The sequence below is a fragment of the Anas acuta genome, chromosome W (genome assembly GCF_963932015.1).
Source record: "Anas acuta chromosome W, bAnaAcu1.1, whole genome shotgun sequence".
Classification (NCBI taxonomy): Eukaryota; Metazoa; Chordata; class Aves; order Anseriformes; family Anatidae; genus Anas; species Anas acuta.
The window spans coordinates 15783172-15808768 of NC_089016.1; the positions used below are offsets into that span (position 1 = coordinate 15783172).

The 25597-nt window shown below is 44.8% G+C and overlaps 2 protein-coding genes and 1 long non-coding RNA gene across 14 annotated transcripts in view; 2 read left to right on the forward strand and 1 right to left on the reverse strand.

The window, feature by feature from the left end:
• The window catches only part of LOC137846955 (SET-binding protein-like), a 325858-nt gene extending 321353 nt beyond the window's left edge, over positions 1–4505 (forward strand). For 11 of the 12 annotated variants that reach the window (XM_068665064.1, XM_068665075.1, XM_068665073.1 and 8 more), the window contains one exon: positions 691–1740. In XM_068665064.1, coding sequence (XP_068521165.1) covers positions 691–1232 — 542 coding nt within the window. In that variant the 3' untranslated portion in view covers positions 1233–1740. Of the gene's footprint in view, positions 1–690; positions 1741–4363 lie in introns of those variants that run through there. The other variant, XR_011090674.1, reaches the window with a different exon arrangement.
• Positions 1–25597, forward strand: part of LOC137846966 (uncharacterized) — a 456759-nt gene that overhangs the window by 337981 nt on the left and 93181 nt on the right. The gene's annotated exons all lie outside the window — the stretch shown is intronic.
• The window catches only part of LOC137846976 (uncharacterized), a 108560-nt gene that overhangs the window by 61270 nt on the left and 21693 nt on the right, over positions 1–25597 (reverse strand). The window lies entirely within an intron of this gene.

The window sequence follows — 25597 nt, forward strand, 5'->3', positions numbered from 1 at the left end:
GTAAGTGATCTGAACCAGGCAGGAGTAAGCTTACTTCAGGGGCCATTAATGTCAATTATACAACTGATAGTTTCAGCTAGTTTCTGCAGAGATGATAGTAAAGAAATCCAAGTGGGACTAACGAATTTACCACAGGTGAAGTGAGCCACAGAACTTTCAAGTGCCCACTATTTTCAGTAACAAACACTTTTCATACTATCTGACATCCAAGGTAAGCATTAAAGACCAGTGTGAAGACATCAGGAGTATGTGTTTGGGGTATACAAAGTTTAATAGTTACGGTGGACCAATATGACACCTATGCTAAGCAGCCCTTTCTTCCCTCCCCCTAGAGGCTTAGGAATGAGACTGAAGCAAACCTACAGTAAAGCACTGATGTAGGAAAGTTTTGCTGCTTTAGAAGAGAAGAGAACTGGAGAGAGATCACTGAGAACAACTTAACAAAGTTGTGTTTTCATTTAGAACAGTAAAAGAGGAGGTAACAGCAATTCTTCTGGGACTGTAATAATTATATTTTTATTTTCTTTAATTGCTTGTCTATGCAAAGTCCTTTCTCACAGCCACTGCTTCTTCAGTAGTCACATTCAGCCTCTCAGTCTTGAAAACCCCTGATACTGAAAAGCAGACAAAGGAGGGTTTCCATTCACTGTTGTTTGACCCAGCCCTGTTTCTGTCCTTATCTCCCAACAGCCAGCCCACCACTGAAAAAAAGGTTCAAGCGCCATGAAATCGAAGCAATCCAGTGTGAGGTGCGCAAGATGTGCAACTACACCAAGATCCTGTCCACAAAGAAGAATATGGATCACGTGAACAAGATCCTGAAAGCCAAGCGGCTGCAGAGACAATCAAAGACAGGCAATAACTTCATCAAGAAGCGGAGGGGGCGTCCCCGGAAGCAACCCCTCTCCTTTGACAAAGACTCCAGAGACCAAATGCCCATTCTGGAAAAATGCATTGACCTTCCCAGCAAAAGAGGTCAGAGACCAGCACTGAATCCGTTGATATTGGAGCAAGCAGCCACCCAAGACACGATCATGGCCACCATCGAGGCTGTCATACACATGGCTCAAGAGACGCCACTCCCTCCTCACCCCCTGCCATCCCCTCTCCCTCCGCCCCGGACGCCCCGGTTTGGGAAAAGGAAAAGTAAGTCCCCGCAGGAGGAGGAGGAGAACGTAAAAGTGAAGCGGCACCGGAAAGGCAGGGGAAGTGAAAGCGAAGGCCTCCCATAAGGCCAGCACACCCTGTTGGATGTCGGGTGCTGGTAGCAGGGCGTGCCGGGACTGGCAGACTGGAGGCACATGGTCTGCTTTGCCCCCACGACAGCACCGGACTTGTCCCTCGGGCAGCCGAAACCCATCATGGAGAGCTGTGCCAGCTGGGGTTCACATCTTCATCGCCCCGGACCCTCAGGAAAGAGGGTGAAAGGGTGAGGGTCTGGAAAGGTGGGGGCGATGGGGGTGGGGATTCAAAGTTGGGGAGACTGTCTACTTTGCAGAGTTTCCAAAACTAATCAGCATCTCGGCATTGCTGTGCTCACACCGTACCCAGAGGTGGGAGGTCGTCCTCACAGAGAGCTGAATGTTGTCACTAGGGCTGCATGCTCGACTCCAATTCTGTTTGGCAGGCCGTGTGAAACTAAGAGTAACCATACCATAGTAGAAATCACTGTAAAAAAAAGGAAAAAAAAAAAAAAGAAAAAGAAAATAAAATTAAATTTAAAAAAAAGAACAAAAAAAATAGTGTAATTTGCTCAACTGTGATCTTGGTTATAATCTGTTTGAATTTCTCTTTTTTTTTTGGTTTTATATACCTACCAGGTTTTGGGGCAGCATAACCCCAAATGCCTGACTCCTGAAAGAACTATATATATATTTATAATCTTGAGAGTCATCACGCAGCACTTGCAGGGCAAGCAGGCAATCAGGCCCAGTCAGCATGGGTTTATGAAAGGCAGGTCCTGCTTGACGAACCTGATCTCCTTCTATGACAAAGTGACGTGCTTGGTGGATGAGGGAAAGGCTGTGGATGTGGTCTACCTTGACTTCAGCAAGGCTTTTGACACCGTCTCCCACAGCATTCTCCTCAAGAAACTGGCTGCTCTTGGCTTGGACTGGCGCACGCTTTGTTGGGTTACAAATGGGCTGGATAGCCGGGCCTAAAGAGTCATGGTAAATGGAGTCAAGTCCAGTTGGAGGCCAGTCACTAGTGGCGTTCCCCAGGGCTCGGTGCTGGGGCCAGTCCTCTTTAATATCTTCATCGATGATCTGGATGAGGGGATCGAGTGCACCCTCAGTAAGTTTGCAGATGACACCAAGTTAGGTGCGTGTGTCGATCTGCTCGAGGGTAGGAAGGCTCTGCAGGAGGATCTGGATAGGCTGGACCAATGGGCTGAGGCCAACTGTATGAAGTTCAACAAGGCCAAGTGCCGGGTCCTGCACCTGGGGCGCAATAACCCCAAGCAGAGCTACAGGCTGGGAGATGAGTGGTTGGAGAGCTGCCAGGCAGAGAAGGACCTGGGAGTGATGGTTGATAGTCGGCTGAACATGAGCCAGCAGTGTGCTCAGGTGGCCAAGAAGGCCAACAGCATCCTGGCTTGCATAAGAAACAGTGTGGCCAGCGGGGCTAGGGAGGTGATCTTCCCCCTGTACTCGGCTCTGGTGAGGCCGTACCTCGAGTACTGTGTTCATTTTTGGGCCCCTCGCTACAAGAAGGACATCGAGGTGCTTGAGCGGGTCCAGAGAAGGGTGACGAAGCTGGTGAGGGGCCTGGAGAACAAGTCCTACGAGGAGCGGCTGAGGGAGCTGGGTTTGTTCAGCCTGGAGAAGAGGAGGCTCAGGGACGACCTTATCGCTCTCTACAGGTACCTTAAAGGAGGCTGTAGAGAGGTGGGGGTTGGTCTGTTCTCCCACGTGCCTGGTGACAGGACGAGGGGGAATGGGCTTAAGTTGCGCCAGGGGAGTTTTAGGTTGGATCTTAGGAAGAAATTCTTTACCGAAAGGGTTGTTAGACATTGGAACAGGCTGCCCAGGGAAGTGGTGGAGTCACCATCCCTGGAGGTCTTTAAAAGACGTTTAGATGTAGAGCTTAGGGAAATGGTTTAGTGGGGACTGTTAGTGTTAGGTCAGAGGTTGGACTTGATGATCTTGAGGTCTCTTCCAACCTAGAAATTCTGTGATTCTGTGATATATATTTTTCTCATTTACTTGCCTAGTTACAACTAGTTGCAATATAGACAATAGAAAAGTAGAGCCTTACATGTGCACACTCTCATTCTGAGTGCTATCCCAAGGAACGACAGAATATCACAGCATTTCAAATAAGGTGTACATGGATATTCAGTTATGATAGCATGTTTCTATGAAGCAACTTGGCATTTCCAATGGCATGTGAAAAATGGGTCATCCATCAACCAAGTTGTTTTGATGCTCAGTACATATGAGTAGAGAACAGCAAGACACTTCTGGGGAATAGAGTTATAGCAAACATGGACAAAATCACCAAAAAAAATAATAATAAAAAAGTGAAAAGAAAAAAGTAGGACAGAAAAAATAGAGTAAAAAGACAGGGCCCAACCCTACCAGTTCTTACCACCTGCAATTCCCAGTGAAATTATGGGAAACCCAGGATCCGAATTATTTGCATTGGGTAGCAATGCCTTGATATGTTATTTTAAAGAAAATCGATAAAGTAGATTGCTTTAAGAAAATAGAGAACAAAACCCTATGGAAAATAGGTTCTTTCTCGGCAATTATTTCTTAAAAAAGAAAAGGAATAAGTGTTCTTATCTGAAAATAAAAATAAAATAAAATAATGAAAATAAAAATAAAATGTTCAAAGGGTATCAATGCTGCAATTGTATTAATGCCACTTTGGACATGTTCTCCAAGTTGTGGTTGCCTTAATAACCTAAAAATTATTTTTTTTTGTACATAATGTAATTATAAAGCTCTCAGTCTGCATGGATGCAAACTGTGTGTGAAAAATCGTCTCTTTAAATGGTCAGTTCAAATTGTACATTTCTCATTCGAGTTGTACGTTAACCATTGATCTAACTTGGGTAAAACACCTGAGCTCCATTTCCACAGCCCAATCAAAATGTTTAACTCAAAGACTGAACATGAAGCTGTTCCACTGTAACAACGCTTTAAAAAAATAATAAAAAAAAGTCGGTTGTTGAAATTTGAAATAGGGAAATAGGTACATCTTATTTTATTTCTTTTTAAAGTCCTTCAGTACACCCAACACCTGACATGGCAAGATGGATAATAAAATTGGGAGGGGGGAGGGAAAATTCCGGTAAGGGAGTGGGGAGTGGAATTATTCAATGATTCATAAGCCAACTGTTATTCCCATGACATAGCATGACAGTAAAGAGAAGAGAAGAGAAGAGAAGAGAAGAGAAGAGAAGAGAAGAGAAGAGAAGAGAAGAGAAGAGAAGAGAAGAGAAGAGAAGAGAAGAGAAGAGAAGAGAAGAGAAGAGAAGAGAAGAGAAGAGAAGAGAAGAGAGGAGAAAGGAGAGGAGAGGAGAGGAGAGGAGAGGAGAGGAGAGGAGAGGAGAGGAGAGGAGAGGAGAGGAGAGGAGAGGAGAGGAGAGGAGAGGAGAGAAGAGAAGAGAAGAGAAGAGAAGAGAAGAGAAGAGAAGAGAAGAGAAGAGAAGAGAAGAGAAGAGAAGAGAAGAGAAGAGAAGAGAAGAGAAGAGAAGAGAAGAGAAGAAGAGAAGAGAAGAGAAGAGAAGAGAAGAGAAGAGAAGAGAAGAGAAGAGAAGAGAAGAGAAGAGAAGAGAGAAGAAAAAAGAAAAAAGTCCCCACCAAAAAAAAAGAAAAAGCTTTTTTATTCTGTTATTTATTTACAAAAATCATATCAAGACTATGGTGTTAAATGGACACTGTAAACATACAGCTCATTATTCTTAGAGACTGATTTTTCTTCTGTGATAGCACCTTAGCTTATTAAAACTGAATGCATTTGGGGTTTGGACTGGGGTTGGGGGGCTGGGAGAGGGTTTTTTGTGTTTTTTGTTTTTTAATTTATTTTTTTAAGGCTGGAACAAATGTTGAGATCCTATCTCCTTAAAACTCATAAGGTGGATTGCAGAATTTTGTTTCCGATTTGTTTTGCATCATTCATCATACTCATTTGTGCTTTTTGTTTTCCAATTAATGCAGCTTAGAAATAAACCGACTGGTTCCTGCTTCCGTTACAACCAACTTTGCTTTTCATTTCTCTTGAATCAGTGCAGTGTTACTGACTGAAGCTGTAGGCCTGCAGGAAAAAAAAAAATGCTTATGCCTCCCCCAGCTCCTCCTTTCTTCCTTAAAAAGCATTGGACGGAATTTTAGATGATTCAGAAACCTTTGGTTTTCCATCTTTCCCTTGGGCCTGCAAGTAGTTGACAGTGTCTCTTAAAATGCAAGAAGAAAAAAAAAAAAAGGTTTTGCATTCCAGGTAGCCTATAAGCTGAAACTAAGCCTTCTATCCTTAGCTTCATCTTCAGTGATCTCTTTATTAGCCTTGAAGGGCATTTTGACACGTAGCAAGTGGAACAAAGGTCTGAAAGGACCAGATTCTGTCACTGAATGCCTGTTGAGGTTTCAAGATGCATCAGGTCTTACAGAGTGCCAGTAAGGGCACATAAATGATTCTATGATTCTATGAAATGTGCTACTCAAGATGCTGCTAGAGGCAAAGCCTCCACTTGGAAAGCACAACCCCATATACCCTTCACTGAGCATTTTGCATATGGAGAAAAAAATTAAAAGGCACTTTTGAAACTAAGTTAAGAAACTAAGGGTAGCATTCAAGACTTGGTAACTGCAAGCTGTCCAGTTAGGATGGGCTCTACCCTGGGTGCCCAAGGTTTGTTTTTCTCAGTGAGAAGGTGCTGGGAGAGCATGGCACTGCGGTACTGCCCGGGCTGTTTGTCTGAACACCAGCTGGTGCAGCCAGTCCTGGATGGCAGGAAGATTAGCTTGTTAACTTGTGTGAAAGCAGGCTGAAAATACTGTTAGATGGCACTCATAATTTGTGTTCTGCATATTGCATAGTCTATAAATACAATAAGCAAGTTGCTGACAGAATAATATTATAAGGCGATGTACTGCATGCAGATCATAAAGGATTTAGTTTTAGGGCTTAAGGCTAAAATCCCACTCCTGCAGTTTATTACCCAACGATATTCCAGTAATGAGCTTTTTGATTATTTTTTTCTTTCTCTACCACTAGGAAGATTTACTGAGGAACTATCTAAATTCTCTCCACATATTTCCAAGGACTGTATAAAACTGGGGCAAAAGCCCTTTTGCTTATTAAGACCAAAAATATTTTTCAAACATGTCCATCGTGTCACAGATTAACATATCTTAGCATGCTTCAATAAAAACGCAAAACAATCAGCCATATGAAGTGAGGCCACAGGTCTGCATCCTCTCCATGGGTACTGTATTCTTCATCCCGGTATAAAAAGAAAGGGGACAAATGTGCAGGAAGAAAGGAAAAACAAATAAATGATCACTTGTGTCTCCAAGAGCTTCATACTGTCAGTTTCTTGAGCACTTCATTATTAAATTTTCTGTGAAGCACCTTGCATGTTTTTGGGTAACCTCTTCCTTCCATATCATCCGAAAACTGGGGTGCAGCACTTTTGAGACAATTAGAAGCACATTTCAACAAAGGACACATATTTGAGATCTGCTTAAGATGCCTGCGTAGGTTGTATAAACCACTACATAGAAAAAAAAAAAAAAAAGTAAAAGCATGAAAAGAGCTGCCAATTGGACAACATGGAGAAGCAGTTCAATCCCATGTTGGTTTGTTTTACTTTTCTTTTTCTTTATTTTTTAAGCTATTTCTTAAATAATAAGTGCACATGAAGAGTTAAATATGTATATACTGTATTTCAAAAAAAAAATCAAACAAATAGGGCACAAGATTGTTCTATAAGTCGTGCTGGTTAATTTTTAGTTTGTGTTCATAAGTGTTTTTTAAAAGCCTTTTTTAAAGTGTAATTTGCATGTTCTACTTTGATTGTATGTACACATATTTTAGAGCAAAAAATGCATTTGTATTTTATTGAATATAAAGGCAACTAAAAAAAACTTGTACATTGTTTGAAATGTTCTTTTTTGTAACAGTTTTTATTCATGAAGCATTTTTGTACATTTAAAAATGGATATGGACTTGCTGTTCTTTGAGACTTAGATACATCTGGCATGCTTTAATGTCATGCTCCTTCATGATCTTAGATGTTGGTTTTTAAACATTTTTTTCTAAAACAAAGCTCAGTCTTTTCGCTACCAAATCAGGTTAGCACAGTATAGAGCACTTAACTAAAAAATAAATTAACAAAAGGGAAAAAAAAGTTAATCCTATTCATGTGTTATTCATTGTGTGAAATTAAAGGAATTCAATTCAGTCTAACATGAGTTGTGAATTCTTTTGTCTTATTTTCCATCTGTTTCCCATCACTAAGGAGTTTAATAACTTTTGGGATACTAATACCATGAATTCACAAGCCCTCTTTATGGTAATGGAAAAAAAAACATGCTTTGGTTCTGTTTCTTTTTTCCCTTCTTCTTCTTCTTCTTTTTTTTTTTTCCCCTTTCCTTTTTCCCAGAACGTCCTTAAAAGTTAAAAATGGACTGTGCCATTGGTCCCCATGGACAAAAGGGAGCTTCCCACATTGAGGCTGTGTGTATCATCAAATGAGCAGAAACATCTATGGTCCAAACCGTGTCCCCAGGCACAAGCACAGTGGTACCTGCTGCACAGGTGGGACTCCCACTCCTGAAGCAGATGGAGCATCGCCTCCAGACTCCTTCAGGGTGAGGAGTCCCAGGGGCTCCACCACCTTCCCCAGTGGCTCATCAACCTTTGCATGGAAAGCAAATTCCACTCCCTGAAGAAGGCAGTGATGCTCAGGTGGGATAGGTGACAGTGTCCTCTCATGTTCTGCCCTTCAGTTTTTTGGGATGGGTTGTCTTGATGGGACAAACTCATCTAACCACTAGGACAACCCCTCTGCTGCTTATACAGCTATTGCTTCCCCCCAGGGTTATGTCCAACTTCATGTAGAGCTGCTCCAAAGATCTCATTTTAATGGGTCTTTTTTCTTTCTCTTCTTCGTATCTTTAACATACGCACAGCCCCAGCATTTGACAACAGTTTGCAAAAGCGCTGACGTTTTTACTCACTGTTTTTATTGGGCTCTGTGATGTATAAGCCAACGGTCTCTGTAAGCACATTTTTGTAAAAGGCCTGTGGTAAGACTTCTTCAGAAGCATCTGTGAACTGTCAAGTTTTATGCTTGCTGCTGTAGTATCTGAGTACTGATCTCCCCTCCCACCAGCTCTTTTCTGAGATCTACCTGTGCTTTCATGGTATCACCTTGCAGGGGTGATGGAGAAGGCAGGGAGAGCATCTGCTGGGAGAGAGATGTTCGGTTTCTGTCATTGTGTGTGTGTGGCAAGGGATGAGGGCCTCCGTCTGTCAGTTTTTCATGCATTCATGCCTCTTATCTCTTTTTTTTACCAGACTGCTGACACCATGTACAGTGTCAGAGCACCATACTCCTCTCTGGTCTCCTCCTGGGCTGGAAGGAGTCCTTGTTCAACAGCCTTGTTGGTTTTCTCAAGGTAAAATCAGGCTCTTGCTAGGATCTCTCTGTTTATCCCATCTGTTTCATCACTGGTAATTACTCCTTTCCTCTGAGGAAAAACAAACAAACAAACAAACAAAAAACATTGAAAACCTTAGGAAAAAAAGCTTAGGAAAATCACAGGCTTTGGTAGGTTGTTGCTTTTTTTAGGTAGCTTTTGTTTACTGAAGTATTATTCTCATGTCTATATTTTTCTGAGTCCAGTGCTTTCCCAATTTACTTTAATACTTTCATTATTAATCTTTGCCTGAAATAATAAAAAATAATGAAAACACCAAGTGTGTCAGAAATAACTGTCATTAGAAACAATGTTCTTTCCTGATTATCCTCCTTTTATTTTTCTGAGCATCCTTTGCTCACAGAATTAGTGAAGCTCTGTTCAAACCTTCTTTGGTCATCCTCCATATTACTGGAGTTTGAACTTAGGAAGGAATTTCTCACTCCACCCGCAAGGTATGGATAAGGACATGAGAAGTATCCCTAGGGTCAAAGTATCTTAATTCACTCTTGAGAGTGGAGGTTATTCATGTCCTCCAGGACAAGTAGGATGACCAAGGTGACCTTCCCTCAGCCTCAGCTGGCAGAGACAAGCCTCGATCTCCCCCATGGTGCCATTTCCCACTGGACTCCGTGGCTATCTCATCTGTCAAACTTACGTTGTGTGAAGGGAAGTTTAATTGGTGGAGATGCCTGCAACTTGTATACAAGTTGTGTGAGCTCATGACAGCGTTATTTGCTATTCTGTAATATGGAGCATGCACATAATTTTAGAACAACTCTTCTGTTACCAAGTAGAATTTTCCAGTGACTTTGAGGGGATGGATGACAGGATCCTGTGCAAGGTTCTTCAGTACATATCATCCTGCAAGTTCTAGAAAGCAAAGGAAAGCATAGATAACCTAAAAAATATATGTTTGGCCTTTTATTAGTAATTAATGACCTGCATCATTACTGCAGTAACATAGAGGGTTCCTAGCTAATAAAGTACAGAAATCACAGTGAAGTGTGGTGTATCAAACGATCTATGCATTTTTACTGTGAGCTACAGGAACAACTGGCATGAAACCACCACAGGAGCTGTAAGAGGAGTTGAACAGAATGTTAGTGCCATCATAAGTCATTTCATTACAACAATTAACTTTCTCTGTAACACAGAGCAGGACCCAGTGTTTCACATTCTCAGCCTGTGCAGATCAGCACTATCCATTTCAAATGTGTTAAAGCAATTTGCAAGAGAAAAAGATCTGTTCCTCATGGAAACAATTCATCCCAAAGTGGCTTTGGAGTGCCTCTAGTAATATGATGTAATGTAAACTACTGTTGTTTGTTGCCTGTAAGAAATGTCATACTGAAAATGTACTAAAAAACAAATGTTTGGAAAACTTGTTCAGCAACAGTAGTAGTCAGACCACTATGGTTTTATAAGAGCTGTGCTTGAAAGAAGTGGGGAAAAGAAGTGGAAAGTCCTTGGGAAAAGGATGAAGCAGGAAGATATTTAAGTACTGAGATCTAGTTCTTCTTGGGACCCTTCTGTGCTTCAAAAAAATTCTTAAAAAATTCTCCAAGCCCTAGGTATCATGTAGTACATCAGCCTTGCATAAATCAAGCTTGGAGGAAGCACAGTGTTTCTTCCGTAGAGCTTGAAACAGATGTGGTTTGTGTGGTATCTGTTTGCTTGGAGGGATTTATCCCCTTCTAAAATCCCTCCCCAGCCAGCAATGCAAAGCTCAGAACAGGGACCCTGTCATCTCTCCATCATTTTCCAGGTAACCTGTTCCAGAAGAAGGGAAAAGTGAGAGGTATCATTATTTGATTGGCCTTGAATATCTTTGAAAATACAATAAAATGTCTTTCTCCATTCTACTCCCACCTATGCTCATATCTGGCAGTTCCTGAACTCCCCACAGATGTTATTGGTAAATAATACTCCAATTAAATCAACAGAAGTTTTGTCATCAACACAAAGGGAACAAAATTCCCTGCAGCATCTCCCTGATTTAGCTTGCCACAATACTATTATTTGTGACCTCAAATACCTTTTAATGCCTTCTAGTTGCCTCACCCAATATTCTGTTTATATACCGAAAGTACAAGTATTTCAAGCAGAGAATTAATAAAAAAGGACAAATTGTGAAAGCCTCTGCAAGGTAAAGGCAAGGAAGAGAGAACATGAAGAACATCTGTGGGTGAGCATTGTACAAGAGCACATTTAGAAAAGGGATGAAAAGTGATCTTTGAAGGAAGCAAATGATGATGTGGCAGAGCTGTAATGAAGATAATGACAAAGGAAGGCACTGCTTAGTTTTCTGGAAGAAAGAAAAAAAAAGCAGCATACTTGAAAGGGAAGCAATGAGCACAGAAACACAAAAGGACATTCACTGGAAGGAGGGAGGTGGAGAGGGAGACGCTGGAGGATATGAAGATTTAGGTCATGGAGAGAGTATAAAAATGGAGCTTGCAAGAGAAGACAGAGGAGGCAGCCTGCTTGCTTACTATGACTTTATTGCTGCTTTTTAAGCTGACACAGCACTCATTAAACAGCTACCATCAGGGCATTCTTAGTGACCATTCTTATAAATGAAGATAAAACTCAATCTGAATTTAGTAATATTTATAAAAGGCAAGTAAACAGCGCTGGGTGCATGGGGAGTCTACGCTCTACCAACACGCATACAATAATATCGAACTTTCTAAATATACAGAACATTGCTTTTACACATTCATAAGAAACCCAAGTACGCCTATACAAATGTACAATCAGAAAAGGTATCAATTGAAACATAAACATGGCAAAGTTTTCCGAATTCTAGCAAACAATCCTTTAAGTCTATTACTATGAATGTCCATGACTGGGGGAGCATAGTTGGAGTTGGTAATCCTGGTTGAAGTGCTCCCATATCTTCCATGACTTCATTAATTTTTCTCATATCATATACCAGTCTCCATTTTCCATTCCTTTTCTTGATTACAAACACCGGAGAATTCCAGGGCTAGTCATGGGAACAATATGTCTCACTTTAAGTTGTTAGGCAACTCGGCCTTCGGGCCTTATGTATCCTATTCTTCCCAGATAGAAGAAAAGCATATCCATCTCCTTTTCAAGGCCAATAGGGCCTGGGTCAAAAGGCACATCCAGGTCACCAGGGGGCGTGACAACAAAGGCCTTCAATGGCAGTAGCAGTGGGGAGCCGATGGTGTAGCAGAAGTATGGGTGGACGAGCCCGCAGCTCCCTTACTGTCTGGCAAGCCACACGTTTGTGATTGTGGCTCCACATGGCTCTTTAAGGCCTCAGAGATTGCTCGCCAGGTGCTGAGCAATCCCACTGCAACCTTGTCGTTTTTAGTTGCAGAGTCCCACACCTTGACATCAATTTGGTCCCATATTTCAGGCTCATAAACTGTCCGATTGTTAATAAGGAGAATAAGCTGTAAGGTTACCAGGACAGTCTTTGTTTCTAAGTACATACGATTCCTCATAATGCGCAACTGCTTACCAGCAAGGGGCAGTTGTGTGTGCGGGACCGCTTCTCTCATCTTGAGCTTCTTCCCAGCTCCGGTGTGCCTATTTCTAGCGACTTTCTGTACAAGCTTCTTTGAATGGTTTGCTGAGTTTGGCCGAACCTATCTTCAAGAAGATGGTTGATATTAATAAAGAAGGGATGTTGCAGGAAGAAGGGCCAAAAGCACGATAGACACCAGTATGGTCAGATCATGCTCCATTTTATTGCCCGAATATCCTGACTTTTATAGCAAACTTAACAGGGGCGGATAGTGTCTCACACAAGATTATTGGTCAAAAGCACTCAGACAAACAACTGCAAGAAAACAATCCCACCTGCAAGAAAACAACCCCTTGTGATTAGCAGTCATGTAGATCCCATCCTTGAAGCCAGCTGCTGGCAACAATATTTCTCTAAATTCCTCAATTGGGCGATGTGGGAACACTGTCATGGGAACTTCTCATAGTCGTCCTGGTAGCTTGGTTTGCTCAGCTGCAGCAAGCCATGGGATCTTTGCTGTTTCAAAAATCCCTCAACAATTCCCCCTTTTTCTTTTTGAGCAAACCAAGCCCGATGCAACAGTTTTGCAAGTAACCCTTTAACCACATTTATTACAATACAACACGCAATGATGATTAACACCACAACAAACAGAATCCTTAATCCCTCTTTGACTAATCCCAGTAACCATCTATGCATCGTTTCAAACAAATCAGTGAGCCATTTATTGAAAGGATAGATACCATACTGAATCTTTCTCATATGCTCTTTCAGGAAAGTAATGGATTTGTGAATTGACTCATGATCAGAAAGGTTTAAACAGCACATTCCCTCAAAGTCCTCACACCCATGCCTTTGAGCCAAAAGCAAGAAGTCAATAGCAGCTCGATCCTGTAAGAGCACGTCGCAGACTATTTTGATCTAGTAACATCTCCTCAAGTATCTCGGTCGTGGCATGGGCTTGCTTCTCGGCCCAGCATACCAAATTTTCTAAGTTGTTAATTGCGGCCACAGATGCCACTCCTGGCATGAAAATTGCCAATGCCGCTCTAGCTGCAACACCAAGCAATTCAACATTATCATTGCAATCTAGTGCGAGCAATGCCCATTTATGTCTGTTGATCTCACACAACTGCGACAAGCTAGGAGCAAATATAGTAAGTATATCTAAGTAACATGGACCTCCAATAGCATTTGCAGGGATACCTTGCCAGTCCCTATCCCTGCAAATCAGAAAAACATCAGGAGGTAAGGCCATAGCTGTACGATTGTTCCAAATGCTATAGTTGTTACCCCTTGTCTCCGCACCATAAGCTCCTAACCCTGCCTAGCAGTGTCATTGTAACCACAGGTGTTATTTGTATTTCTGTACCCGTATGGCCCTTTCCAAGTTCCTGTAGCAGGATCTCAGTAATTCATTCTTATTTGTAGTAACACATTCGGTGCTGCTATATTTATTGTTTGAAAATGAATACTCGCAGGAGGGTCTTCTCGGTCACTAGACAAACATAAGTGATTCAAGACAACCAATGCCTCAGACAATCGCTCATCGATGTTCTTGATGTCTTTTAATCTCGCTAATTGTTCCTTTAAAACCTGGTGTGATTGTTCGACCATCGCTTCGCCCGTGGGAAAACATGGAATACCTGTGATATGCTTTACTCCCCACATTTTCATAAATTTTCTAACCCTTTTGCTACCATACACTGGACCATCTTCCATCTTGATCTGCTGTGGCACCCTCATAATGGCAACACACACCATCAGATGTCTACACACAAGGTGTGCTTTTTCTCCCCCCTGCACCGTTGCCCATATGAATCTTGAAAAAGTACCAATACTCACACACACATATCTTTTAGTACCAAATTCCGGCACATGCGTTACATCCATTTGCCATACCTCAAGTGCCTTAACACCCCGTGGATTAATACCCAAACCTAACCCTGGTCCATAATGACTACAGGAAGGGCACGCTCTTACTATTCCTATTGCCTCTGCCCAAGTAAATCCAAGCATTCTCCAAAGACCCTTTTCATTCTTCAAATTTTCATTATTAATAAAGAAGGGATGTTGCAGGAAGAAGGGCCAAAAGCACAACAGACACTAGTATGGTCAGATCATGCTCCATTTTATTACCTGAATAGCTGACTTTTATAGCAAACTTAACAGGGGCGGATAGTGTCTCACACAAGATTATTGGTCAAAAGCACTCAGACAAACAACTGCAAGAAAACAATCCCACCTGCAAGAAAACAACCCCTTGTGATTAGCAGTCATGTAGATCCCATCCTTGAAGCCAGCTGCTGGCAACAATATTTCTCTAAATTCCTCAATTGTGCGATGTGGGAACACTGTCATGGGAACTTCTCATAGTCGTCCTGGTAGCTTGGTTTGCTCAGCTGCAGCAAGCCATGGGATCTTTGCTGTTTATGGAAGGCAGGTCCTGCTTGACGAACCTGATCTCCTTCTACGACAAAGTGACGCGCTGGGTGGACGAGGGAAAGGCTGTGGATGTGGTCTACCTTGACTTCAGCAAGGCTTTTGACACCGTCTCCCACAGCATTCTCCTCAAGAAACTGGCTGCTCTTGGCTTGGACTGGCGCACGCTTCGTTGGGTTAGAAACTGGCTGGATAGCCGGGCCCAAAGAGTTGTGGTAAATGGAGCCAAGTCCAGTTGGAGGCCAGTCACTAGTGGCGTCCCCCAGGGCTCGGTGCTGGGGCCGGTCCTCTTTAACATCTTCATCAATGATCTGGATGACGGCATTGAGTGCACCCTCAGTAAGTTTGCAGATGACACCAAGCTAGGTGCGTGTGTCGATCTGCTCGAGGGTAGGAAGGCTCTGCAGGAGGATCTGGATAGGCTGCACCGATGGGCTGAGGTCAACTGTATGAAGTTCAACAAGGCCAAGTGCCGGGTCCTGCACCTGGGGCGCAATAACCCCAAGCAGAACTACAGGCTGGGAGAGGAATGGTTGGAGAGCTGCCAGGCAGAGAAGGACCTGGGAGTGATGGTGGACAGTCGGCTGAATATGAGCCAGCAGTGTGCTCTGGTGGCCAAGAAGGCCAACGGCATCCTGGCTTGTATCAGAAACACTGTGACCAGCAGGGCTAGGGAGGTGATCGTCCCCCTGTACTCGGCTCTGGTGAGGCCGCACCTCGAGTACTGTGTTCAGTTTTGGGCCCCTCGCTACAAGAAGGACATCGAGGTGCTTGAGCGGGTCCAAAGAAGGGCGACGAAGCTGGTGAGGGGCCTGGAGAGCAAGTCCTACGAGGAGCGGCTGAAGGAGCTGGGCTTGTTCAGCCTAGAGAAGAGGAGGCTCAGGGGTGACCTTATTGCTCTGTATAAGTACATTAAAGGAGGCTGTAGCGAGGTGGGGGTTGGCCTGTTCTCCCATGTGCCTGGTGACAGGACGAGGGGGAATGGGCTAAAGTTACGCCAGGGGAGTTTTAGGTTAGATGTTAGGAAGAATTTCTTTACTGAAAGGGTTGTGAGGCATTGGAACGGGCTGCCCAGGGAGGTGGTGGAGTCACCATCCCTGGAAGTCTTCAAAAGACGTTTAGATGTAGAGCTTAGGGATATGGTTTAGTGGGGACTGTTAGTTTTAGGTCAGAGGTTGGACTCAATGATCTTGAGGTCTCTTCCAACCTAGAAAATTCTGTGATTCAAAAATCCCTCAACAATCCCTCATTTTTTCCTTCAAAATACAAGAAAGGAAGAAAGTATTCTCAAAGGTCATAAATTATTCCCCCAAATAGCATTATGTTTATTCCTATAAAAATGCTACTACCAATTTATCCTGCTTATAGAAATGGAAGAGAGGAACCAAATGAGATAATTTGGGCATCAGCTATAGCAGATAAACACCTTTCTTTGCTTAGCTTAAACTCACCTTGTATGCCAGAGCAAGGAAGCTGTGGGAGTATTGCCATGGGGGTCGACAAGCCCCTTGATTGGTGATAACATCAGACTCTTAACGATGAGGCCATCAGGAATGTAAAGAGTTTAGAAGGAACAAAGAAGGGTGATTCAGGAGACACCTTGCTGTCTCGGGTTGCTTGTTCTCCACCAGTTAAGGCATGGAAGTTGCTGGAGGTTTCCTGGTTGCTGGGCAAATGTGTTTGACCAAAGACTAGTTAGTGGAAAAGTACTGCTGTGGGGCAAATGGTATAAGAAGGGAGCCTGTTGTCAAGAAAAGAGTTGAATTTATGCCCTCAGTAAAGAAGCAGAAGTTATGGAACTTTAAAGAACCCTGGTGTCCGTGTGGTCACTACACCACAGGGAGCAACAGATTGCTCTTGTTTTGCAGCATATTTCACAAATACTACAGAGGACTAATTTAAACAAATAATTAGAGCTGGTGAGAGGAATGGAAAGAAAGGGCAAGAGCTGTTGATAAGACTGGACTTGTGGAATAAATGTAGATAAGAGGTAAGAAGTGAAATTAAGAGTACTGGGGAACAATGGCGTGCTGTAAGAATATATTTATATCACTACCCTCCTAGTTTCAGTTTAGTGTTAGATATAAACTAAGGAAAAAAAAAAACAAAACACCAACTCTGAAATCAGCTTCCAAGTTATCTATGTAGGTTTGTTGAACCACAAGTGTCAAAGTATCTCAAAGCCAGTGTCAACCCAAATCCACCTTGCTGTAGCTCTCCAACCACTCATCTCCCAGCCTGTAGCTCTGCTTGGGGTTGTTGCGCCCCAGGTGGAGGACCCGGCACTTGGCCTTGTTGAACTTCATACAGTTGACCTCAGCCCATTGGTCCAGCCTATCCAGATCATCCTGCAGAGCCTTCCTACCTTCGAGCAGATCGACACACGCACCTAACTTGGTGTCATCTGCAAACTTACTGAGGGTGCACTCAGTGCCCTCATCCAGATCATCGATGAAGATATTAAAGAGGACCAGCCCCAGCACCGAGCCCTGGGGAACGCCACTAGTGACTGGCCTCCAACTGGATTTGACTTCATTCACCATGACTCTTTGGGCCCAGCTACCCAGCCAGTTTCTAACCCAACAAAGCGTGCGCCAGTCCAAGCCAAGAGCAGCCAGTTTCTTGAGGAGAATGCTGTGGGAAACGGTGTCAAAAGCCTTGCTGAAGTCAAGGTAGACCACATCCACAGCCTTTCCCTCATCCACCCAGCGCGTCACTTTGTCATAGAAGGAGATCAGGTTCGTCAAGCAGGACCTGCCTTTCATAAACCCATGCTGACTGGGCCTGATTGCCTGCTTGCCCTGCAAGTGCTGCGTGATGACTCTCAAGATAATCTACTCCATGAGCTTCCCTGGCACTGAGGTCAAACTGACAGGCCTGTAGTTTCCCAGGTCTGCCCTCCGACCCTTCTTGTAGATGGGTGTCACGTTTGCTAGCCGCCAGTCAACTGGGACCTCCCCCGATAGCCAGGACTGCTGATAAATTATGGAAAGCGGCTTGGCCAGCTCCTCTGCCAGTTCTCTCAGTACCCTCAGGTGGATCCCATCCGGCCCCATCGACTTGTGCACATCCAAGTGCCGTACCAGGTCACCAACCAGTTCTTCGTGGATAGTGAGGGCCACATCCTGCTCCCCATGCCCTTCCACCAGCTCAGGGTACTGGGTATCCAGAGAACAACCAGTATTGCCACTAAAGACTGAGGCAAAGAAGGCATTAAGCACCTCCGCCTTCTCCTCATCTCTTGTAACTAAGTTTCCCCCCGCATCCAGTAAAGGATGGAGATTCTCCTTAGTCCTCCTTTTTGTGTTGATGTATTTATAAAAACATTTTTTGTTATCTTTAACGGCAGTAGCCAGATTGAGCTCAAGATAACCTTTGGCCTTTCTAATTTTGTCCCTGCACAGCCTCACAACATCCTTATAGTCCTCCCTAGTGGCCAGTCCACTTTTCCAAAGATTATAAACCCTCTTTTTTCTCCTAAGCTCAAGCCACAGTTCTCTGTTGAGCCAGGCTGGTCTTCTTCCCCACCAGCTCGTCTTTGGGCATGAGGGGACAGACCGTTCCTGCGCCATTAAGATTTCCCTCTTGAAGAGCGCCCAGCCTTCCTGGACTCCTCTGCCCTTCAGAACCGCCTCCGAAGGGACTCTACCAACCAGTGTCCTCAGCAGCACAAAGTCAGCCCTCCGGAAGTCCAATACAGCAGTTTTACTGGTCCCATTCCTGGCCTTGTCAAGAATAGAGAACTCCACCATTTCGTGGTCACTCTGCCCAAGACAATCACATCCTCCACCAGTCCTTCTCTGTTTGTGAAGAGAAGGTCTAGCAGGGCGCCACCCCTGGTAGGCTCACTAACCAGCTGCGTCGGGAAGCTATCTTCTACGCTCTCCAGAAACCTCCTAGACTGCTTTCTCTGGGCTGTGTTGTGCTTCCAGGATATGTCAGGGAAGTTGATGTCCCCCACGAGAACAAGCGCTGAAGATTTCGCAACTTCTGTCAGCTGCCTGTAGAAATCCTCATCCGTCTCCTCATCCTGGTTCAGCGGTCTATAGCACACCCATTAGCCTTGTTGTCCCAGCCGATCCTAACCCAAAGGGACTCGACCTTGTCATTCCCAGCCTCGAGTTCTACAACATCGAAAGACTCTCTAATATAGAGAGCCACACCACCACCCCTTCTGTGCTGCCTGTCCCTTCTGAAGAGCTTATAGCCAGGCATCGCAGCACTCCAGTCATGAGACTGGTCCCACCATGTCTCCGTGATGGCAACCAAGTCGTAGCCTGCCTGCCACACGATGGCTTCCAGCTCCTCCTGTTTGTTACCCATGCTGCGTGAATTAGTGTAGATGCACTTCAGTTGGGCCACTGCCTTATCCCCCGGCCTTGCTATTGTTCCCCCTGGCACAGCTCCAACAATCCTTGCTTCAGCCCCATCCCCTTTCTTACCTAGTTTAAAGCCCTCTCAATGAGCCCTGCCAGCTCCTGGCCCAGGATCCTTTTTCCCCTAAAAGATAGGGACCTGTCTGCAGCCATCAGGCCGGGTGCCGAGTAAAGTGCCCCATGGTCGAAAAACCTAAGATTTCTGCGTTGGCACCAGCCCCTGAGCCATGTGTTTAACAGGTGGGCTTTCCGTGTCCTCTCTGTACCCCTCCCTGCCACTGTAGGGATGGACGAAAACACCACCTGCACTCCTGCTCCCTCCACTAATCGCCCCAGCCCCATAAAGTCTTGTTTGATAGCCTTCAGGCTTCTCTCTTCAATGTCGTCACTACCTGCCTGGACTATCAAATGAGGATAATAGTCAGAGGGGCGTACCAGGTTGGGAAGCTTCCTGGCAATGTCCCTGACCCTGGCCCCAGGGAGGCAACAGACTTCCCTACAGGTAGGGTCAGGCCGACAAATAGGGCCCTCTGTTCCCCTGAGAATCATAGAATCATAGAATATCCTGAGTTGGAAGGGACCCTTAAGGATCATCACGTCCAACTCTTGACACTGCACAGGTCTACCCAAAAAGTTCAGACCATGTGACTAAGTGCACAGTCCAATCTCTTCTTAAATTCAGACAGGCTCGGTGCAGTGACCACTTCCCTGGGGAGCCTGTTCCAGTGTGCAACCACTCTCTCTGTGAAGAACCCCCTCCTGATGTCAAGCCTAAATTTCCCCTGCCTCAGCTTAACCCTGTTCCCACGGGTCCTGTCACTGGTGTTGATGGAGAAAAGGTCTCCTGCCTCTCGACACCCCCTTACGAGGAAGTTGTAGACTGCGATGAGGTCTCCCCTCAGCCTCCTCTTCTCCAGGCTGAACAGGCCCAGTGACCTCAGCCGTTCCTCGTACGTCTTCCCCTCCAGGCCTTTCACCATCTTCGTAGCCCTCCTCTGGACACTCTCCAACAGTTTCATGTCCTTTTTATACTGTGGTGCCCAGAACTGCACACAGTACTCGAGGTGAGGCCGCACCAGCGCAGAGTAGAGCGGGACAATCACCTCCCTTGACCTACTAGCGATGCCGTGCTTGATGCACCCCAGGACACGGTTGGCCCTCCTGGCTGCCAGGGCACACTGCTGGCTCATATTCAACTTGCTGTCTACCACGACCCCCAGATCCCTCTCTTCTAGGCTGCTCTCCAGCATCTCATCGCCCAGTCTGTACGTGCAGCCAGGGTTTCCCCATCCCAGGTGCAGGACCCGGCACTTGCTCTTATTGAACTTCATGCGGTTGGTGATCACCCAGCTCTCCAACCTATCCAGATCCCTCTGCAAGGCCTTTCCACCCTCAACAGAGTCCACAACTCCTCCAAGTTTGGTGTCATCAGCAAACTTGCTCAAAATACCTTCTATTCCTACATCCAGATCGTTTATAAAAATATTGAAAAGTACCGGCCCTAAAATGGAGCCTTGAGGGACCCCATTGGTGATCGCCCGCCAGCCTGACGCAGCCCCATTTACCATAACCCTTTGGGCCTTGCCCGTTAGCCAATTGCTCACCCATCGTATGATGTTTTTATTTAGCTGTATGGTGGACATTTTTTTTGTATGGTGGACAGAAGGAGGGGATCTGGGAGTTGAGGAGGAATGGAGACAGGTCCCTGCTCGACCTCGCAGGCGATGCCCTCCCCCACCAGCCCCACCTTCCCAGGTGTCCTTACACAACAGGTTTGAGGCCCTGGAGCTCGAGAGACCGGTGGGTAAGGAAGAGGTAGCAAGTGTTCCCAGGAGGATGCCTAGGGCGAGTAGGACAACTCCACGCCTCAGGACTGCCTCCACCAAGAAAGAAAGGAGGGTGATTGTTGTGGGAGACTCTCTTCTGGGAATTTGGAGAGGTCCCGGTAGACTGGAAGCTGGCAAATGTTGTGCCGATTTTCAAGAAGGGTCAGAAAGAAGACCCTAGCAATTACAGGCCTGTCAGTCTCACGTCAGTGCCTGGTAAAATCATGGAGAAGATGGTTCTCGAACTTATTGAGGCGCAACTGGGGGACAAAGCAGTCATTGGTCCCAGCCAGCATGGGTTTGTGAAGGGTAGGTCCTGCCTAACTAACCTGATTTCCTTTTATGATAAGATCACCCGTATGGTGGACCAAGGTAAACCAGCTGATGTGATTTTTTTGGACTTCAGCAAGGCTTTTGACACGGTGGACATAATATTTATAAAAGGAATATTTGTAAAAGGTATAAAAGGCAAGTAAACAGCGCTGGGTGTACGGGAAGTCTACGTTCCACCAAAATGCACACACGAACATCAAACATTCTCTATACACAGAACATTGCTTTTACATACTAAACCCTAGTACGCTTACACATATGTACAATCAGAAAAGGTAATAAACAATCCTTTAAGTTCTATGACTTAAAAGTCTCCATTTTCCATTCCTTTTCTTGATTGCAAACAACAGTCTCCATTTTCCATTCCTTTTGAACAATATGTCTTGCTTCAAGTTGTCAAGCAACTTGGCCTTCGGGCCTTATGTATCCCGTTCTTTCCGGATCGAAGAAAAGCATATCCATCTCCTCTTCAAGGCCAATAGGGCCTGGGTCAAAAGGCACGTCCAGGTCACCAGGGGGCGTGACAGCAAAAGCCTTCGATGGCAGTAGTGACAGAGGGGCCAATGGTGTAGCAGTCAGATCAGTAAAGGAGCCTGCAGCTCCCTCACTGTCTGGCGAACCACATGTTTCTGACTGTGGTCCCACACGGCTCTTTAAGGCCTCAGAGACTGCTCGCCAGGTGCTGAGCAATCCCACTGCAACCTTGTCGTTTTTAGTTGCAGAGTCCCACACCTTGACCTCAATTTGGTCCCATATTTCAGGCTCATAAACTGTCTGGTTGTTAATAAGGAGAATAAGCTGTAAGGTTACCAGGACAGTCTTTGTTTCTAAGGACGTATGATTCCCCATAATGCGCAACTGCTTACCAGCGAGGGGCAGTTGTGTGCACAGGTCCGCTTCTCTCAGCTCAAGCTTCTTCCCAGCTCTGGTGCACCTATTTCCAGTGACATTCAGTATGAGCTTCTCTGAGCAGTTTGCTGAGTCTGGCCGAACCTATCTTCATAAGGCAATCAATGTTCCTGTTCCCATCCTGGTCTCCGTCCTGCTAGCCTGTTCCTTTTCATTCCTTCTTTCTACTTCTTTATTGATGACATAAGTTCATCGTGTTGCCTTTTTTTTTTTTTTTAATCTTGAGGACAGGCTCCCCTCTTATACCCTTCTCCCCACTGCAGTTCTTTTCAAAACAACTTTTCATTGGTCAAACAACTTTGCAAATACAACAGCAAACACCCAGAAACTTCCATGACTTAACTGCTGGAGAACAAGCAAACCCAGACTGCATGGAGTCTCCTGAATCACCCTTCTTTGTTCCCTTTGAACTCTTTTACATTCCTGATGGCCTCATCATTAAGAGTCTAATGTTACCATTAACCACGGGGCTTTCCAACCCCCATGGCCACACTCCCACATCTTCCCCTTCTTTATTAATGTCAACCAACTTCTCGACACAAATTACCACTCTATATATAACAGTAATTGCCCAGCTTTCCACTCTGTCCAGGTCTCTCTGCAAGGCCTTTCCACCCTCATCCAAGTCCACAACTCTTCCAAGTTTGGTGTCATTGGCAAATTTGCTCAGAACACCTTCTATTCCTACCTCCAAATCGTTTATAAAAACAGTGAAGAGGACTGGCCCTAAAATGGAGCCTTGAGGGTCCCCACTAGTGACCGTCCGCCAGCCTGATGTGGCCCCATTTACCACAACCCTTTGAGCCCTGCCTGTCAGCCAATTGCTCACCCATCGTATGATGTTTTTGTTAAGTTGTATGCTGGACATTTTGTCCAGTAGGATCCTATGGGAAACCGTGTCAAAAGCCTTGCTGAAGTCCAAAAAGATCACATCAGCTGGTTTCCCTTGATCGACTAGATGGGTAAATTAGAAGTAATGACAACTCATTTTGTGGGTTAATGTCAACGAATTCAAAAATCATCTACAGTACCTATTGTTGTTGTTGTAATCATAAATATGCAAACCAGTACTGCTAAGAAAATTCAGTGCATTGGCTACTATCTTTTTTTTTCATTGAAGCAATGGACAAGTGTGACTTTTGAGTCAGTATTGCAGGGCTACTTTATGCTCCTTCCAATCCCATTCTGATACACTTTTGTAAAGATTTAAAAAGAAACTTTTGGGAGAATAAGAAGTGCTGATGACCTTTTTTTTTTTTTTTCCTCATTGTTAGAGAGAAAAGTAAAACACTGCTGAAGGTACTTTCCTGACAGATAATTTATTAAATTTAAAAATCAACTTTAGCCATGATGTCGAACTCCCAGCTGATGCTGATGAACTTTTTTGATACTGCCACCATTTCATCCAACTATGATGCATGATGCATTTCCATTGAATTTCTCCAAGAAATTTATCTCCAGTTCTAACTGGAGCATTACCCCTGTCTCCAGCTACAAATGAAAATCCTGCTTTTCTTGTATCAAGGATTTTACCACAATTAGATATCCCTCTCTCATCCATGATAGGTCTTTTCTCAAGAAGATTCCTGCCATGAACATCTCTTAGACCTTTATATGGATTTGCAAGCAGAATGCAGTTAACCGTTGCTTCCTTGTTGAATCAAATTGCTTTGGACATCATGTTTAGTGCCTCTGGAAATCATGATTTCTCCAGTGGCAAGCTCTAAAAGTTCAGTTAGGGGAAACTACATTGCAGTTGCTTGTTACCTGTATAAGAGGTGCCAGTTACTACATTCTTCTTTGTCTCCCCAAAAGAGTGAGCAGAGAACTTCTTTCCTTGGGTCTGGATTTTATATCTGAAAGTTGCTCTAAAATTTGCTAGTAAAATAATGTAATGGAGTGATAATTGACTAAGGACCAAGGATAGCTGACAAAGGACTATGGAGCCCTTCATGAAACTGAAACTGTGTACCCAGCTATGTCACTGTGTGTCGCAAGGACTACACGGACACCAGGGTTCTTTTAGGCTCAGTAACTGCTGCTTCTTTATTGATGGCATAACTTCATTTCTCTCTTACTGAGGGTCTAACTTCATCTCTCATATTGAGGGCATAACTTCATTATCCTTGTTGCCTCCTCATCTTGAGGACAGGCTCCCTTCTTATACCATTTGCCCCACAGCAGTACTTTTCCACTAACTAGTCTTTGGTCAAACACATTTGCCCAGCAACCAGGAAACCCCCAGCAACTTCCATGCCTTAACTGGTGGAGAACAAGCAACCCGAGACAGCAAGGTGTCTCCTGAATCACCCTTCTTTGTTCCTTCTAAACTCTTTACATTCCTGATGGCCTCATCGTTAAGAGTCTGATGTTACCACCAACCAAGGGGCTTGTCGACCCCCATGGCTACACTCCCACATCACTGTTATGCAGTGTCAACTATACTGGGCTGCTTCATCACTCTGATTGTATTTCTGCTGCCTCTAACGTGCTGCCTGCCTTCTCTGGTTAGAATATAATATAATCCAGGAGCATTTGTGCATGTTCCCTGTCACAGCAGTACCTCAGTGTTGCGTGAGATCACAGAAAAATAATAAAATAAATCTAATTATTTCAGAAGATTTGAAATAGTTTTGCACATATTCTGGATATCCTGGTGCTTCAACTTTGTGTCATTGGTGTACTTGCTGAGGGTGGACACTATTCCCTCATCAAGGTCGTCAATGAAGATGTTGAACAAGACCGGACCCAGCACCGACCCCTGGGGAACACCGCTAGTCACAGGTCTCCAGCCAGACTCTGCTCCACCGATCACCACCCTCTGAGCTCGGCCAGTCAGCCAGTTCTCAACCCACCTTGCCGTCCACTCCTCTATCCCCCACTTTTCTCAGCTTTGCTATCAGGATGTTGTGGAAGACAGTATCAAAAGCCTTGCTAAAGTCAAGGTAGATGACATCCACTGCTCTCCTCTCATCTACCCAGCTGGTGATGCCATCATAGAAGGCAACGAGGTTGGTCGAGCACGACTTCCCCTTGGTGAATCCATGCTGACTACTCCTCATAATCTTCTCTTCCAATTGCTTGGAGATGGCATCCAGAACAAGCTGTTCCAAAACCTTTCCATGGACAGAGGTGAGACTGACTGGCCTGTAGTTTCCCGGATCCTCCTTCTTGCCTTTCTTGAAGACCGGAGTGACATTGGCTATCCTCCAGACTTCAGGCACCTCACCCCTTCTCCAGGGCCTTTCAAAGATGATAGAGAGCGGTTCGGCGATCACATCTGCCAGCTCCCTTAGCACACGCAGATGCATACCATCGGGACCCATGGATTTGTGTGCGTTGAGTGCACTGAGATGCTCCCCAACCACTCTCACGTCCACCGGGGGGAGCCCTCCATTTCCCAGACCCTTTGTCCTATTGCCTGGGTCGAGGAGTCCTGGGGGAGTGTCCTTGAAGCAAAGACTGAAGCAAAGAAAGCATTCAGTATCTCTGCCTTCTCAGCGTCTCCCGTGACCAGGACACCCCCCTCATTCAGCAAGGGACCTACATTATCCC